The 13,614-nt window shown below is 40.3% G+C and overlaps 1 protein-coding gene across 4 annotated transcripts in view; it reads right to left on the bottom strand.

Annotated features, from left to right (window-relative positions):
* sardh (sarcosine dehydrogenase) overlaps positions 1-13,614 on the bottom strand; it is a 77,508-nt gene that overhangs the window by 38,057 nt on the left and 25,837 nt on the right. For all 4 annotated transcript variants that reach the window (XM_054756953.1, XM_054756955.1, XM_054756952.1 and 1 more), the window contains 2 exons: positions 10,362-10,491; positions 10,114-10,200 (listed from right to left, as the gene is read on the bottom strand). In XM_054756953.1, coding sequence (XP_054612928.1) covers positions 10,114-10,200; positions 10,362-10,491 — 217 coding nt within the window. The remainder of the gene's footprint in view (positions 1-10,113; positions 10,201-10,361; positions 10,492-13,614) is intronic.

Here is a 13,614-nt window from a genome sequence, read left to right as displayed (position 1 = left end):
AGTTTGATCAAGTGTAGAACTGTAGTACTTCAGCTTCTGTTTGAACTACTCCGACTACTTCGAAAGGCTGGACTACTGTGTGATGAAGAGCTTTAGCTCAAGCTAAACGGCTAATGGCTGGAGACAAAAGTGACACAAAGAGCGACAACAAAAGAGAGAGAGAGACTCAAGAAGTGTGTGACGAAGGAATTATGAGGCTGTTCAATTGTGATGCTGAAGAAGACGATTTGAGTGGTTTTAGTTCCCAGGAGGAAGAGAACAGCGATAAATGACTTTTCTTGTAGGCTACAGTTTAACAGGCACCGTTTAACCACCGTATTGCAGGCACTCTTATTTCATAAAAAGTTGTAAAAATCTTTGTGTACAAAATATCCCATGCTGCGACATGGACACCTGTGGCTTCTAGACAGGTGCGGCCTATATGCTGTATGTACTAATCTTTGTTTCTCTTTAAATGTAGCGGGTGCAGCCTACATACCGGTGCGCTCTATAGTCCAAAAATAACTAAATGGTATTTCCGATGGTTTTCGAATTAATAACAAGGTAGCGCTATCTTTTTTGCATTTTTGGCCTGGCCCAGAGTCCCAAACCACACGTGTGAACGCAGCCAGATATTCAGCGAGTTAGCTCACACTAATTTAATATTTGAGCCATCTTGGCTCCAAAACTGCAGCGTTAATGAGCTTTTCCCTTGAAGCGACCCCACCCCCCACCCCCACTCATGTTCCCGTCTTGCCAATTTGCATACATGCGCGCGCGCGTGTGTGTGTGTTGCGACCCAGCATCAATATGCAGCAACACGAGCAGAGTGGCCTTGCTTCCCTCTTTCATCTCCCCGTCATCTCTCACAGCATCCACCCTCTCTCCCCCCCTCTCGCTTTCCCTCTCCATGTCTGATCATTTCACACGTCTGCAGGCGCCGTCACTCCAGGGCCGAACCGGAGGTGGACATCTGAGGGGATGGGTGGGAGGGTTTTTTTTGTTGTTTGTGTTTTTGTTTTTTTTTTACAAGGAAGTGATGGAGTTCTCCCCAGACACTTGGACAAGCAGCAGGACGAGGTGGCACTGATAAATGTCACCCGAGATAAGCACGCAGACGTCTGAGGAGCACGCATATGCATGTGTGCGCTGGTGCTTCCACTCGGCGTGTCATGACTACTTGCCACCACTTCCTTGTTTGCTACTCCGCTATCTGCATCCTCCCCCCCATTCCCCATCTGATACTGTACTGCTCCTGCTGCGTAAACATTTGTCCTCTACCGTGTCTTTCCACCTCGTCTCCTACTGTATAAGCATCACTGAAAATAAGGGAGAGCGTATCAATATTGCAATGTTTCATATCCCTTCAAAGCCGCCGCACTTTGGTATTTTGTAATGTAGATATGCTAAGAACTTATATATATTTCAAGAAAAAAAAATGCATCGCAGCCTTGTGGTAATGGTGAAAAAGCCTATTATTACTATCAACTGTGCCCTTTTCCCCCTATTTTTGCCGTTTTTGTTTAATTTTCCAAATATTTCAGCTTTCTCCGTGTAACTTTTTTTCTCAAAATATTCAGACTATATTCCCAACCTAATTTTCCAAAAATGACAACATCGACTTTACTACAATTGGAATATTACGAGTCTATTGGCATCAGTTTACGAGGCCGAACAGTGGCCCAGTGGTTAGCATGTTGGCCACACAGTCAGGAGATCTGAGGCGTTCCCAGGCCAGCTGTGAGATAGAAACCCTCCAGTGTGCCGTGGGTCTGTCCAAGTAACATCCCTGGGCTGACCAAATGTCCTGTTTTTTTTTTTTTTTTTTAAGAAGGTGACGAAAATGTCTTATTTTTCACTTGTTTTCCTTAAATTGACCTGCCTTAGGGCACTCTGCTGCATGTAACGTAATCCCTGAGAGGCTGCCCTGTGAATGAGTGTTGCCAGAAAGCCAAAGAAAATGCAAAATATATGAACGGAGTTCATCCCCGACGGTTGCCGCATTGAAGTCTGGTAAAATTGGGGACGTCACGCACAACGGAGCTTCAAATTCCCAAAGTTCTTGTGACGGGAGGGCACATTGTGGTTACATTCCAAAACTTAACAAGCATTTGCATTACTGCATTTTTTTTTTTTTTTACGTTCTTCCTTTACAATTTGTGTCCTCTCTTGAGCATTATTTGAGCATCTTATTGCCGGGTTGAGTGTCCTGGTTTCTCTTGGTCACCCTAATCATTCCTCTGCCACTAAAACTCACTAAATGAGTATTTATCATGAAATACTGACATAGTCTTTTGACATGCTTCCAAAAACATACTGTATCTCCCGCCCCATCATGCAGCAGCAATAATAACCCAGTAAAGCACGTGGCTGCCCACTTTGGCATGCACCCCAAGTCCATACGCAGCTGTAGCACGCATGACTTCCTGTGGCTGCACACAGCTTGATGGGACCGTGCAGGCCAGGCCAGCTGTGTCTAATTTAGCCAAGCTTTGGAAATACACACACAACAATACCCTGTCCACATTCACATGCAATACAAACATAGTATCTTACACTGGGTTTTAAAATGGAAGCAAATGACTGATGCAAATCTAGACATACAGAGTTGGAAACTAACAAAATGTACCCCACCTGACATCTACTGGATTTCCTCATGCATTCCAACATGCAAGCGGGTGAAAGTACAGTAAGCAGGTTCTACTGCAGTGCTAGCTTGTGTAGAATTTAAATCAACCCACAATATTGTGTTTCTGTGTTTAACTCATTCAATCCCAGCCATTTTTAAGACAACCCCTTCTGTAGCGGCCATTTTAGACGATTTTGAATGATCTTTCAAGGCACACAGAATATTGTGTTCTATGGCTATATAAACATGGAAGCTACCAAAAGAAAGGTTAGACTCTCGTCTTTTATCAGAAAAAAGAGTTTGTTTCTACCTTTTCCCATTCTCTAGTAATCAGCAATAGAACATAGGTAACTTTCAGGAAAATATCAGTTCTGACTAAAAAAAACTGAAAAGATACATTTCAAACAGAACTTTCACTTTGACACATATTTTTTGCTTTTGTGACAGCTCAAATATCTAAAACACAACACAAACAATACAAAAAATGGTTGTTTTGCATCAAAATAACAATTTATTTACAAATACAACACCTGGAATTGAACTGTGTGTGCGCATGCGTTAAAATTTCCCTACAGTGTGTAACATTCTGCATGCTACACTCCACCACGCTCTCTCACTTCCTCCTTCCTGTCATGTGTGATTCTTTCATTGACATGACCCATGACGAGCTCTCATCAAATGCACTTGTGCCACCTTGTGAACGTTTTTATGCCTTAAAATTGCTCTGAAGTGGAATCCATGAGTGTGGAGTTACGTCATCACCTCTTTTTGCCCCTCGGCAAAAAAACATAAAAGTCACATCGGGCATCTTTGGTATTGAATGAGTTCATTATTGATCATTATGCAAAAAAACACAAGTCACCAAAGCTAATCACGACGCTTGCTGTGAAAAGATAGAACCTGTGAACTTTTGATGAGTCGCCTTTGACGCAAGGTTAGAATTTTAAAACTATGAAAACATGTTTTGTGTTAACATTTTTGTCTTTCTGTAATGGATGAATTGGATTTACATTATTTTTTAATGGGAAAAATGACTTGGGTTAAAGCAGGAGTGTCCAAACATTTTTCCAGTGAGGGCCACGTCGTGAAAAAAGAAAGGATGCAACTTTGCCACTTTGATATTTTGTAAAGCAACAATGTCGATATGCTAAGAAGCGTTGTCATATGTGTGAAAAAGCCTATTATTACTATCAACTTTGGTCATTGCCTTTCTTTTTAAATATCAACTTTCTTCATAAATAACCTTTGTCAATTTTCTTCTTGTCATATCATGATTTATCCCCATCGTATTTTGACTGTATTCTCATAATATTACTATTTCCCCAGCCTAATTTTCCCAAAAAACTTTTACAACTTTTGTATGTATGTTTTATTTAATATTTCAACTCCTAAAAGGACATTTTTCCTCATAATATTACAAGTTTATAAAAAAATATATAAAATATCTTAATATTTTGACTTTATTCTAAAATTACAGATGATTATTTTGTTTTTTTTTTAATTTTCTAACTACACTTGGTCCCCAACTTACGAACACAATTGGTTCCAGATGACCGTTCTTATGTTGAATCGTTCTTATATAGGGGAAAAGGTAATATTAGCAATGATATAGGTACTACATGTACGTGCATACATACAGTATACAGTATATGTGTATGTATGTAAATATGAGTTTGGATGCAGTAGTAATATTAAACCAGGATAATTAATGAAAAAAACTGTAATAAAAGTGATGTAATAATACGTAATGATAAATGTTATTTACCTTTGAAGAGGAGTGGTCCAGCATACGTCGTTGTGGTGGAGTTGGAGGAGTTATTGAAAAAAAGGACAAATGGTGGTGGTGGTTAGACTCTTCTAAAAGAGGTAGTGTTCTGTGGGTGGTGTAGAATTAAGCAGGCCTATTAACTCTTCATAAACTTTAATCACACGCTCTGTCCGGGTTGTATAATTTAGCTTTCCATTTAGCTTTATCTACCCAGCGTCTAACGCTGCCGCTGTTGGTCCCATTAGCAGTGTCACAGTGCCCTCTACCGGTCAAGCATGTATAGTAGCAGTATAAATACTGATTGAGCGACTACAAGGCAAAATAAAATTAAATATAGACCAGTCGGCTTGTGTTCGTAACCGCGAGTATTCGCTAGTCGGGTGTTCCTAAGTTGGGGACCTAGTGTATTTCAACTTTCTTCTTGTAAATGTTCTTATGACGTTATTCCCATAATATCTTGATTTTGTTGTCTTCGCGCAGTTTTTTTCGCAGCCTAATTTTCAAAAGTTACTACATTATTCATATTTTGACATATTTTGCCGTGTTTGTTTCTCAAAATATTGAGAAATAAAAAAAATATACATATACATCTTTTTTTAATATTTCAACTTTATGCGTCTAAAATTATCTTAAATTATTATTATTATTATTATTATTATTATTATTATTATAAGGATAATAATAATAATAATGATTTATTATTATTGTAGTTATTTTTCCTCATCATATTACAACGTTATTCTCGTAAAATTATGACTTTTTCTCGTTAGATTACAGCTTTTAATATTTTGACTTCAATCTTGTAAAATTACTGCTGATTTTTCCATTTTTGCTGTTGTTTTTCCTGTTAAATTTTTAGAATGGGTAGTGGGCCAATTAAAAAAACAACCCCCGCCTGCAAAGGCCCCCTAAGCTGCACTCCGCACACCCCTGGGTTAGTGTATATTTTCCGTTATGAGTCTGACCTTCTGGAATAGTTTGATGACGCTAACCAGGGTTCCACTTTATCCGATTAACAGCCCTCATACTAAAATGTTTTTTCTTTTGTTTTGCTGGAAGTACGAGCAATTTCCGCCGGCATGCTCCTGAAAGCATCATGGTTGCGATGAAGGTGCTCATTATTGCCATTATGAGAAGGAGGGTGACGTGGATGCGACTACACCGTCCTCAAAAGCAATTACACCTCCGTAATTGTCACAATAAGCCGACGCACTTAAGACTGGTGCTGTGACACGGCGACTGCCATTTTTAAAGTTGCCTAGCAACACGTACAACTCGCTTGGTGCCAGCGCCGAACTTTGCCCCTTGCGCTTTCCTCACTTATCCCAACCTGCAGCCGAGTAAGCCGCTGTTGTGGAGTCAATGTGTTTGCTGTGATAAGAGATGAGATGGGAGATGAGACTGTGGCATCAGCGGGGGTGGGGGGCAAGAGAACAGAGGGAGTTGGGGATTACGTAAAAACGCTTCTGCTTTTGCGAGATGTGCCGTGTCAAAAACAGAAGCAGCAGACCAAGCAGTGGAGCTTCATTTGCGTTTTAGCCCGGGATGAAAAATTGCGTCCATGTTGGAATTCATCAAATTCCATGTTGGTGAACCACAGCTCCCCGGTGCAGGCAGCACTCTTGCAGGCAGCATACATCACTTTCAAACATGCTTTGGATTTTTGAATGATGTTGTGTGGTACCAATGGCCTGTGGTGTCGTTCTAGTAGGGTCATTTTGTCTGCACACATGATTGTGGTCTCGATGATTTGATTTTGACTTTACGCTGCGTTCAAGACAACTGGGAAGTCGGATGAATCTGGATTAATTTAGATTGGCCTGTAACAGCACAATTTACCATTTTAACAGAACAAACCAGCACAAACGATTGTGACTATTCTTGCTTTATCTGGAGCAAATGGGTGGCTGGGTGAATTCAGATTGGCTATACTGTAAATCAATCATCAATAACCGAAAAACAAAAACAGCACAAATGACCATTTTAAATGGCACAAACGATTGTGACTATTCTTGCTTTATCTGGAGCAAATGGGTGGCTGGGTGAATTCAGATTGGCTATACTGTAAATCAATCATCAATAACCAAAAAACAAAAACAGCACAAATGACCATTTTAAATGGCACAAACCAGCACAAACGATTGTGACCATTTTTGTGTAATTTGGAGCAAATGAGGAGCTTGGTGAATTTACATTGAGCTAAAAAATTGTCTTACATAAGTCAAAAATGAAAACAGCACAAGTGACCATATTAATGGCACAAAACAGCACTAACGGGTATAAACGATTGCAACTATTTTTGTTTAACTGGGAGCCGATGAGAGGCTGGATGAACTTAAAATGGACTGTAAAACAATTTTAAATGACTGAAAAACTGACAGCACAATCGATAATTTTTACGGCACAAACAGAACATAAAAGAGAAAAACTATTTTGGTTTCATTCAGAGGATGTCGGCGGGGCTGATTATATCGTCATCGGACACTTAAATCATTAATTTAAAAAAGCAAATATTTTAACAACACAAACTAGCACTAACAATCACAAATGATTGTGACTATTTTTGTTTAATTCAGAGCAAATAGCGGGCAGGGAGCACTTAAAATGGCCTAAAAAAAAAAAAAAAAAAAAAATCTTTAATCACTCAAAAACTGACACAGCACAATTGATCATTTTTACAGTACAAACCAGCACAAACAAAGCAGGAGAGAACGAGACTTTTTGTTTTTTTAAATCGTGCGATTAATCGATTTATCGATTATCGTGACAGGCCTATGCATGAGACTGTTTTTGTTTCATTCAGAGCATGTCATGGGGCTGATTATTACTTTATTATGTCATTACCGCACACTTAAATCTTTAATAACGCAACGACAAAAACAACACAAACGACAATTTTAATGGCACAAACCAGCACAAAGCTAACAAACAATTGTGACATTTTTTGTTTAATATGGAGCAAATGGGGGGGCTGGGTGCCTTTAAAACAATCATTAATCACTCAAAAACCGACACAGCACAAATCGATCACTTTTACAGCACAAACCGAGCAGAAAAGAGTAAGACTATTTTTCAGAGCATGTCGAGGGGCTGATTATGTCATCACCGGACACTTAAATCATTAAAAACTGAAAAACAAAAACAGCACAAACGACCATTTTAACAGCACAAACCAGCACAAAGCTAACAAATAATTGTGACAATTTTTGTTAAATTTGGAGCAAATGGGGAGCTGGGTGAATTTAGACTGGCCTATAAAATTATCTTTAATAAACCAAAAACTGAGACAACACAAATTCAACCATTTCAACCTCACAAACCTTTCAGACTATTTTACCAGAGTTTTGCGTGGTTTGGGTGTCGGACCCACAGAAGTCTGATATTTCCCAGCAGCCTTGAATGCTTCATCACCTCTTGGTGTAACTAGTTGATGTCACTGCAAAGCAACATGGTGGCCCCCCAGGGTTGTTATGCAGTCGTTCTTTAAATATTATATAACTAAAACGTGCAGTAAGTGTTTGTCACAACACGTCAAAAAAGATACTTTAACCTTTCCATCCCCACCGGGGGCTTCGACTTTTCGACATTTCTTCTTTCTGTGGCAGTAATGGAATGACTCACGTCGATGGAGCTGCTCAGGCATTCATTTAAGATGTTGGGAGTGCACAGATAATGGCGAGGCAGGTTCAAGTTCAAGCTGCCTTTGGTTGTTTTGTCTCGTTTGTTGTCCATGCACACATTATGCTGCATGCATTCATGCTACCACTCAAGCATGTGAAACGTGGCAGCTCGGAGGGATAAGAAGGCTTGCAAAGTGGTGGGAATTGTTCGGGAAATGCTTAGAAACGTCCCGGGGGGGGGGGGGGGGGGGGGGGGGGGTTCATGGGAGTTCATGGAATTAATCGGAAATTCCTGGGCCACTTTTATTTTCCAAAACATAATAATTCAAATTTGTTTTGTTGTTTTCATAAGCAGATTTTCATGGAAATCTATACTAAATATTTTAAAATACAGTGTTCCCTCTCCACATCACGGGTGACCTTTCGTGGATTCGCTGTTTCGCCGACTGCAGGACCACATCGTCTGCAAATAGCAGAGACGAGATCCCGAGACCCCCGAACTTGACTCCCTTGATGCCCTGGCTGCGCCTAGAAATTCTGTCCAAGAAAATTATGAACAGAATGGGTGACAAAGGGCAGCCTTGGCGGAGACCAACGTTCACCGGAAACAGGCTTGAGTTACGGCTGGCAATGCCAACCAGGCTCCTGCTCCAGTTGTACAAGGTCTGAATGGCACGAAGTAGCCACCAATCCCATACTCCTGCTGCACCACCCACAGGACACCCCAAGTGACACGGTCCAATGCCTTTTCCAAGTCTACAAAGCAGTATGCTGGTTGGGGAAACTCCCATATACCCTCTAGTACCCTTGCAAGGGTGTACAGCTGGTCCAAAAACCACATTGCACCTGGTGGTACCCTTCTCTCCAGGACCCTGGAATAGACTTTCCAAGGGAGGCTGAGTAAATAAGAATAAATATTTTTTAAATTTATTAGACAAAAAAAAAAATTCTGATTTTTTTTTTTTTACTTAAATATAAATAAATGTAATAAGTTTAAAAATGTTAATAAATATTTGTTACAGTAATATTCTAAATAGCATAAATAACAATACATACATACAAACATTTTATAAATAATATAAAAGTAATAACTTTTTTTTTTTTCTCCAGGCTTTCATGGCCACGTAAGATGATATGGCAGGCTGAATTCACCCCCCGGACGTTGCGTCCCCGGGCCTTGAGTTTGACACCTGTGATCTAGTGGTCCCATACCCCCGGGCCGCGGCCCGGTACCGGGCCATGGGTCATTTGGTACCGGGCCACACAGAAAAAAAAATATATATTTTTTTTTTATGTTTTATTTTGAAAAGTGGCCAGATTCTCTCCGTTACATCCGTCTCACTTGACGCATGTCCATTGTGCGTGTGCTAACTTTGTTTCATGCCGCACAGATACTGTTACTATATTTTTACCATTTTTCTTTCACCTCATATTTGGTGTCAAATGCTGATACTATGTGGGAATGCATAAAGGTAAGTTTTGATGACTTATTGAGTGCTAATGTGCACATTTGTCTCAAGTTAATTGATGCTAGCAACACTGCCTTTTACCACACACGTCAAACAGCGATGCAATCATCTCTCTGGAAAAACTTGTCTGGAACTTGAACTGGTGGATGGTGGGTCGCCATTCATTTTGTGCTTTTAATTTGATGTTATTCACGTCTTAGATTTACACAATAAATAAATAAGATCAATTAGATTGCTATAATGTACGAAACCCCCACCCTCCGCCCCTCGCTCCACGGGAGATTTGTGGGAACACAAGCCGGTCCGTGGGTCAAAGAAGGTTGGGGACCACTGATCTATACAAACCAGTGCATGAGCTGCTGCCACCAACACCATTCAAATAAAGTAACTAACAGACCTTCCAACCTTATATCAATATCCGCAGAAGGGCCGATACCGTTATGATCCCATATCTCATTTTTATGCCAATATCGTCTGATAATATCGGTCGGTCGACATTCCTAGTTGTTACCCCAGTAGGCAGCGCTACGCTACACAATGTTTTCCCCACATTCAAGATCCCTTTATGGACAATCCTGAAATTTGACAAATTTCGACTTTATTGATTTTCATTTCTATCCATTTTTGCCGTTTTCCTCCACAACTTACCAGCACTGTTGAAGCCACAGCCCAAGAAGAAACCTCTGACCTCTGGAGCTTCTCCCATCAGCGGCTTGTGGTCTGCTGTGAAGGATTCTTTGGACCAAAAAAACCACAAAAAACAAATCATTAAAAAAAAAAAAAAACACACATACTCCTCATTACTTGATATTATTGGATAACCAAATGAGGAGTCGCATCACAGACAAAATCAAATAAGTTTTGCCCAAACAAAACCTGCGTGTGCTTGTACATACCTGGTCCACAGACCGTGGATTTAATCCCAGTCTGCTCCAGAACAGGAACCCTGTTGACAGCGCCCTCGATATGTTGCATGAAAACATCCCAGTCCAAGTCAAACAGGCTGAAGGCAAACTTATCGGAAACCTGTCAACAACAACAAAAATCCAGCCCAGATCACAAATGATTTGACTGATGGCCAAGAATCTCTCAGGCTGAAAAAGAGTTTTCAACAAGACGCCTGAAGAGTTCAAGAGTTCTCATCCACGCTTAGTTTTTAATCGCCTCGCACATGCAGGTCACTCGTGACTTTAAAACTTTCAAGTCTCCTCTTCACCTCTAATCTGGCTCAGTCGCTAACAGTCAGTAAAATCTCATTTTCAAAGAAAGCCGGCCTGCTTTTGCTCGACGCATCTCTTCTGCCACATGCACATCTTCTCAAGATATGACACTGTAGAAACTTACTTTAGCTTGACGATCCACACCCAGTCATTACCTGTAATAGTTAGCCACTAGGGCTGCAGTTGTTGATTATTTGAGTTCAATTAACTGTGTAATCTGATCAAACATGCTTTATAACACGGCTCCTCAATTACATTTGTCCAAGGGCCAAAACTTTTCTCAGTAGGCACCGTGAGGACCAAATGGTATCGTAAAAAAAAAACAAATAGAAAAAAATTACATACACAGTAAACTTTTATTGCGATTAATTGCTTCCAGACCTGCCTGTGATAAGTGATAAGATACATTTCTGCTAAGTGGGATTGTTTATAAATGAAATATTGCCGTAGTAAGACCAAAGAAAACGGAAATAAGTTTTTTCTGATTAGGAGCCTTCCAGACATGAAGTAACACCCCTATAGTCACCTTTACACGCATATTACCCAATACAGAAGACATAATCAGAGAAAATAAGCCATTTAAGACATACAATAAATAAGACTCATACTTGTGTGTGTCGCAATAAATGTGTTCCAGACATGTGGAGTACAGGAAGTGATGAGAGTTTTAGCTTGGAGTGGATTACCGTCACAACAGTAGCTTGTGTTATTACAGTAAATTCTGATGTATAAAACGCAAGGTTCAAAGTTTAAGAAAAAAGTAGCTGCTTATACAGCGGTGCGGCTAATTTATGGCTAAATTCTAATCCTGTGACATCTCCTTTACTTCAGAACTACTACTAATTGTTTAAATACCAAGTCAGTGAGGAAACTGCAGCTCGGCAGGAGCCAATCCCGAGCTATCGACTTTATGTAACAGTATAACAGTACAAGTCTGACTCAGTGTTATCTAACGAAGAACACCAAACTAATCACACAGCAACTTAACACTCAAAAGGTGCACCTAAGAAATATCCAAACATGCACCAATACAAATTTAAAAGGGAAAAAACAACTCATTTAAAGCCCTCCCACAATGCATTTATTGGAACACATTCATTCATTGCAATGATGTCAGCCTCCCACTGGGCTCCTCTGGCAGCATTGCAGCGCCATCCATCCATCCATTTTCTATGCCGCTTGTCCTCCAATTAAATGTTTGCTCAGACGAAACGCATTATGGGAAAACTTTTTTCATTTTCAACTCACACTGGTACATGTTTGTATATTTCTGAGCTACACCTTTTGAGTGTTAAGTTGCTGTGTGATAAGTTTGGTGTTCATTACATGACACTGTTACATTCTTATACTGGTATATACACTGAACTCCTGCAGTTTCCATTGGGTTGACAGGCCTGTTGCGAGTGTGATACGCCATTTTATGACATGGACACATGCAGCTTATATACGTACAAATCTGTTTTTTCCTCTAAATTTAGCAGGTGCGGCTTATACACTGGAATTTAGGGTTTTGTATTTATTATATCATTATTGTACGTGTTTAAACCTAAATTTTACTTCATTTAGCCATTTTTATGCTTGAAAATGTGCGCTCCCCCAGAATGCAATGACATGATGCACATAAGGCTTTTCATTTAAACACAGAAATCAGGAAAGGTACAAGACATAGTTTGAACCAAAAATAGCCAGGGCTTGACAAAGTACAAATCAAAAGCCCAAAAATGTACGTGGCAAAGTATCGGCATGTAGCGCAACTCGGCCTGTCACGATAATCAATAAATCAATTAATCGCATTATAAAAACAAACTGACATGCGTGTTTGTTTTCCTCCTCTTTCTCCACCAAACTGGCAGGATGGGGGTGACCCCTCCTGTCAGTCATTCAGGGGCTAACGGAAAAAAGAGCAAAGAGTGAAGCTGATACTAATATTTTAGGTAGGTATTATATTTATATACTAATATTTTAGGTATGTTATATGCATAGCTTTTTCAGCTATGTGGCAAAGCTGACAAGCAGTTTGTTCTTGAAATACATATCTACATGTGTTCCTTTACCAAATATCAAAGTGGCAAAGTTGCATCCTTGCATGCAGTTGCATCCATCCTCACTGGAGGAAAAACCTTTGGACATCCCTGCTGAACACTGACTACTCTAAGGTTTAGTTTGATAGTTTTGTTCCTTGACTGAAGACATACTGTCATAAAAAAATGCTTGCTGAAATGTGAGATGTTGGATTATATTACGTTGCGGACGTAAGCTTTTCTAAGTAGCGTCTGACTCAACATGGTTTCAGTAGGACATGAATATCCTGGCAAGTCCAGGGTGACGGTCACTGGCTTTACATTGTCAAGGAGTTCTGCGTGGTTACACAGCGCACACGCCGGCGTGGAGGTTGCTTTGTCCCATCCAGCACGCTCCTCCACATCCTTCCTGAGCCATCAATCCTCCTTACTCAGTCCTCTATTCTCCCATCTCGCTCTCTCTCTTCTACTAATTCTCATCTCTGCGCTCGTTCTCACAACGAAGCCATCAAAGCCGCTCTAGGCGGCATAGCGAGGAAAGCGAGAGAGGGATGAAAGATGAAGACGCATGAATCATGTCTGCACACAGCCAGGTCGCAAAGACACAAAATCACCGAGTCATGACGAGACCCTTTTCCACCGCAGGAACCTTTTGAGGAACTTTGCTGGTATTGTGAAATGGGTTTCCATCAAAAACTAACCGGGTAGAATGGTTGGCTGAAACTTGTTTATTCAATTCAATACCAGAAGTATAAAGACCAGGCACCATTACAGTGGGTGGGCCTGCTCAACCCAGGGGTGTCCAAAGTGTAGCCCGGGGACCAGCACATTTTAAAAATATCATTTAACAAAAGAAAAAGCAGCAAAAATGTAAAAATGAGCAGTAATTGTACAACAACAAATAAAAC

This window comes from Dunckerocampus dactyliophorus, chromosome 17 (assembly GCF_027744805.1).
Source record: "Dunckerocampus dactyliophorus isolate RoL2022-P2 chromosome 17, RoL_Ddac_1.1, whole genome shotgun sequence".
Taxonomy (NCBI): domain Eukaryota; kingdom Metazoa; phylum Chordata; class Actinopteri; order Syngnathiformes; family Syngnathidae; genus Dunckerocampus; species Dunckerocampus dactyliophorus.
This window is presented reverse-complemented; position numbering and strand designations above follow the sequence as displayed.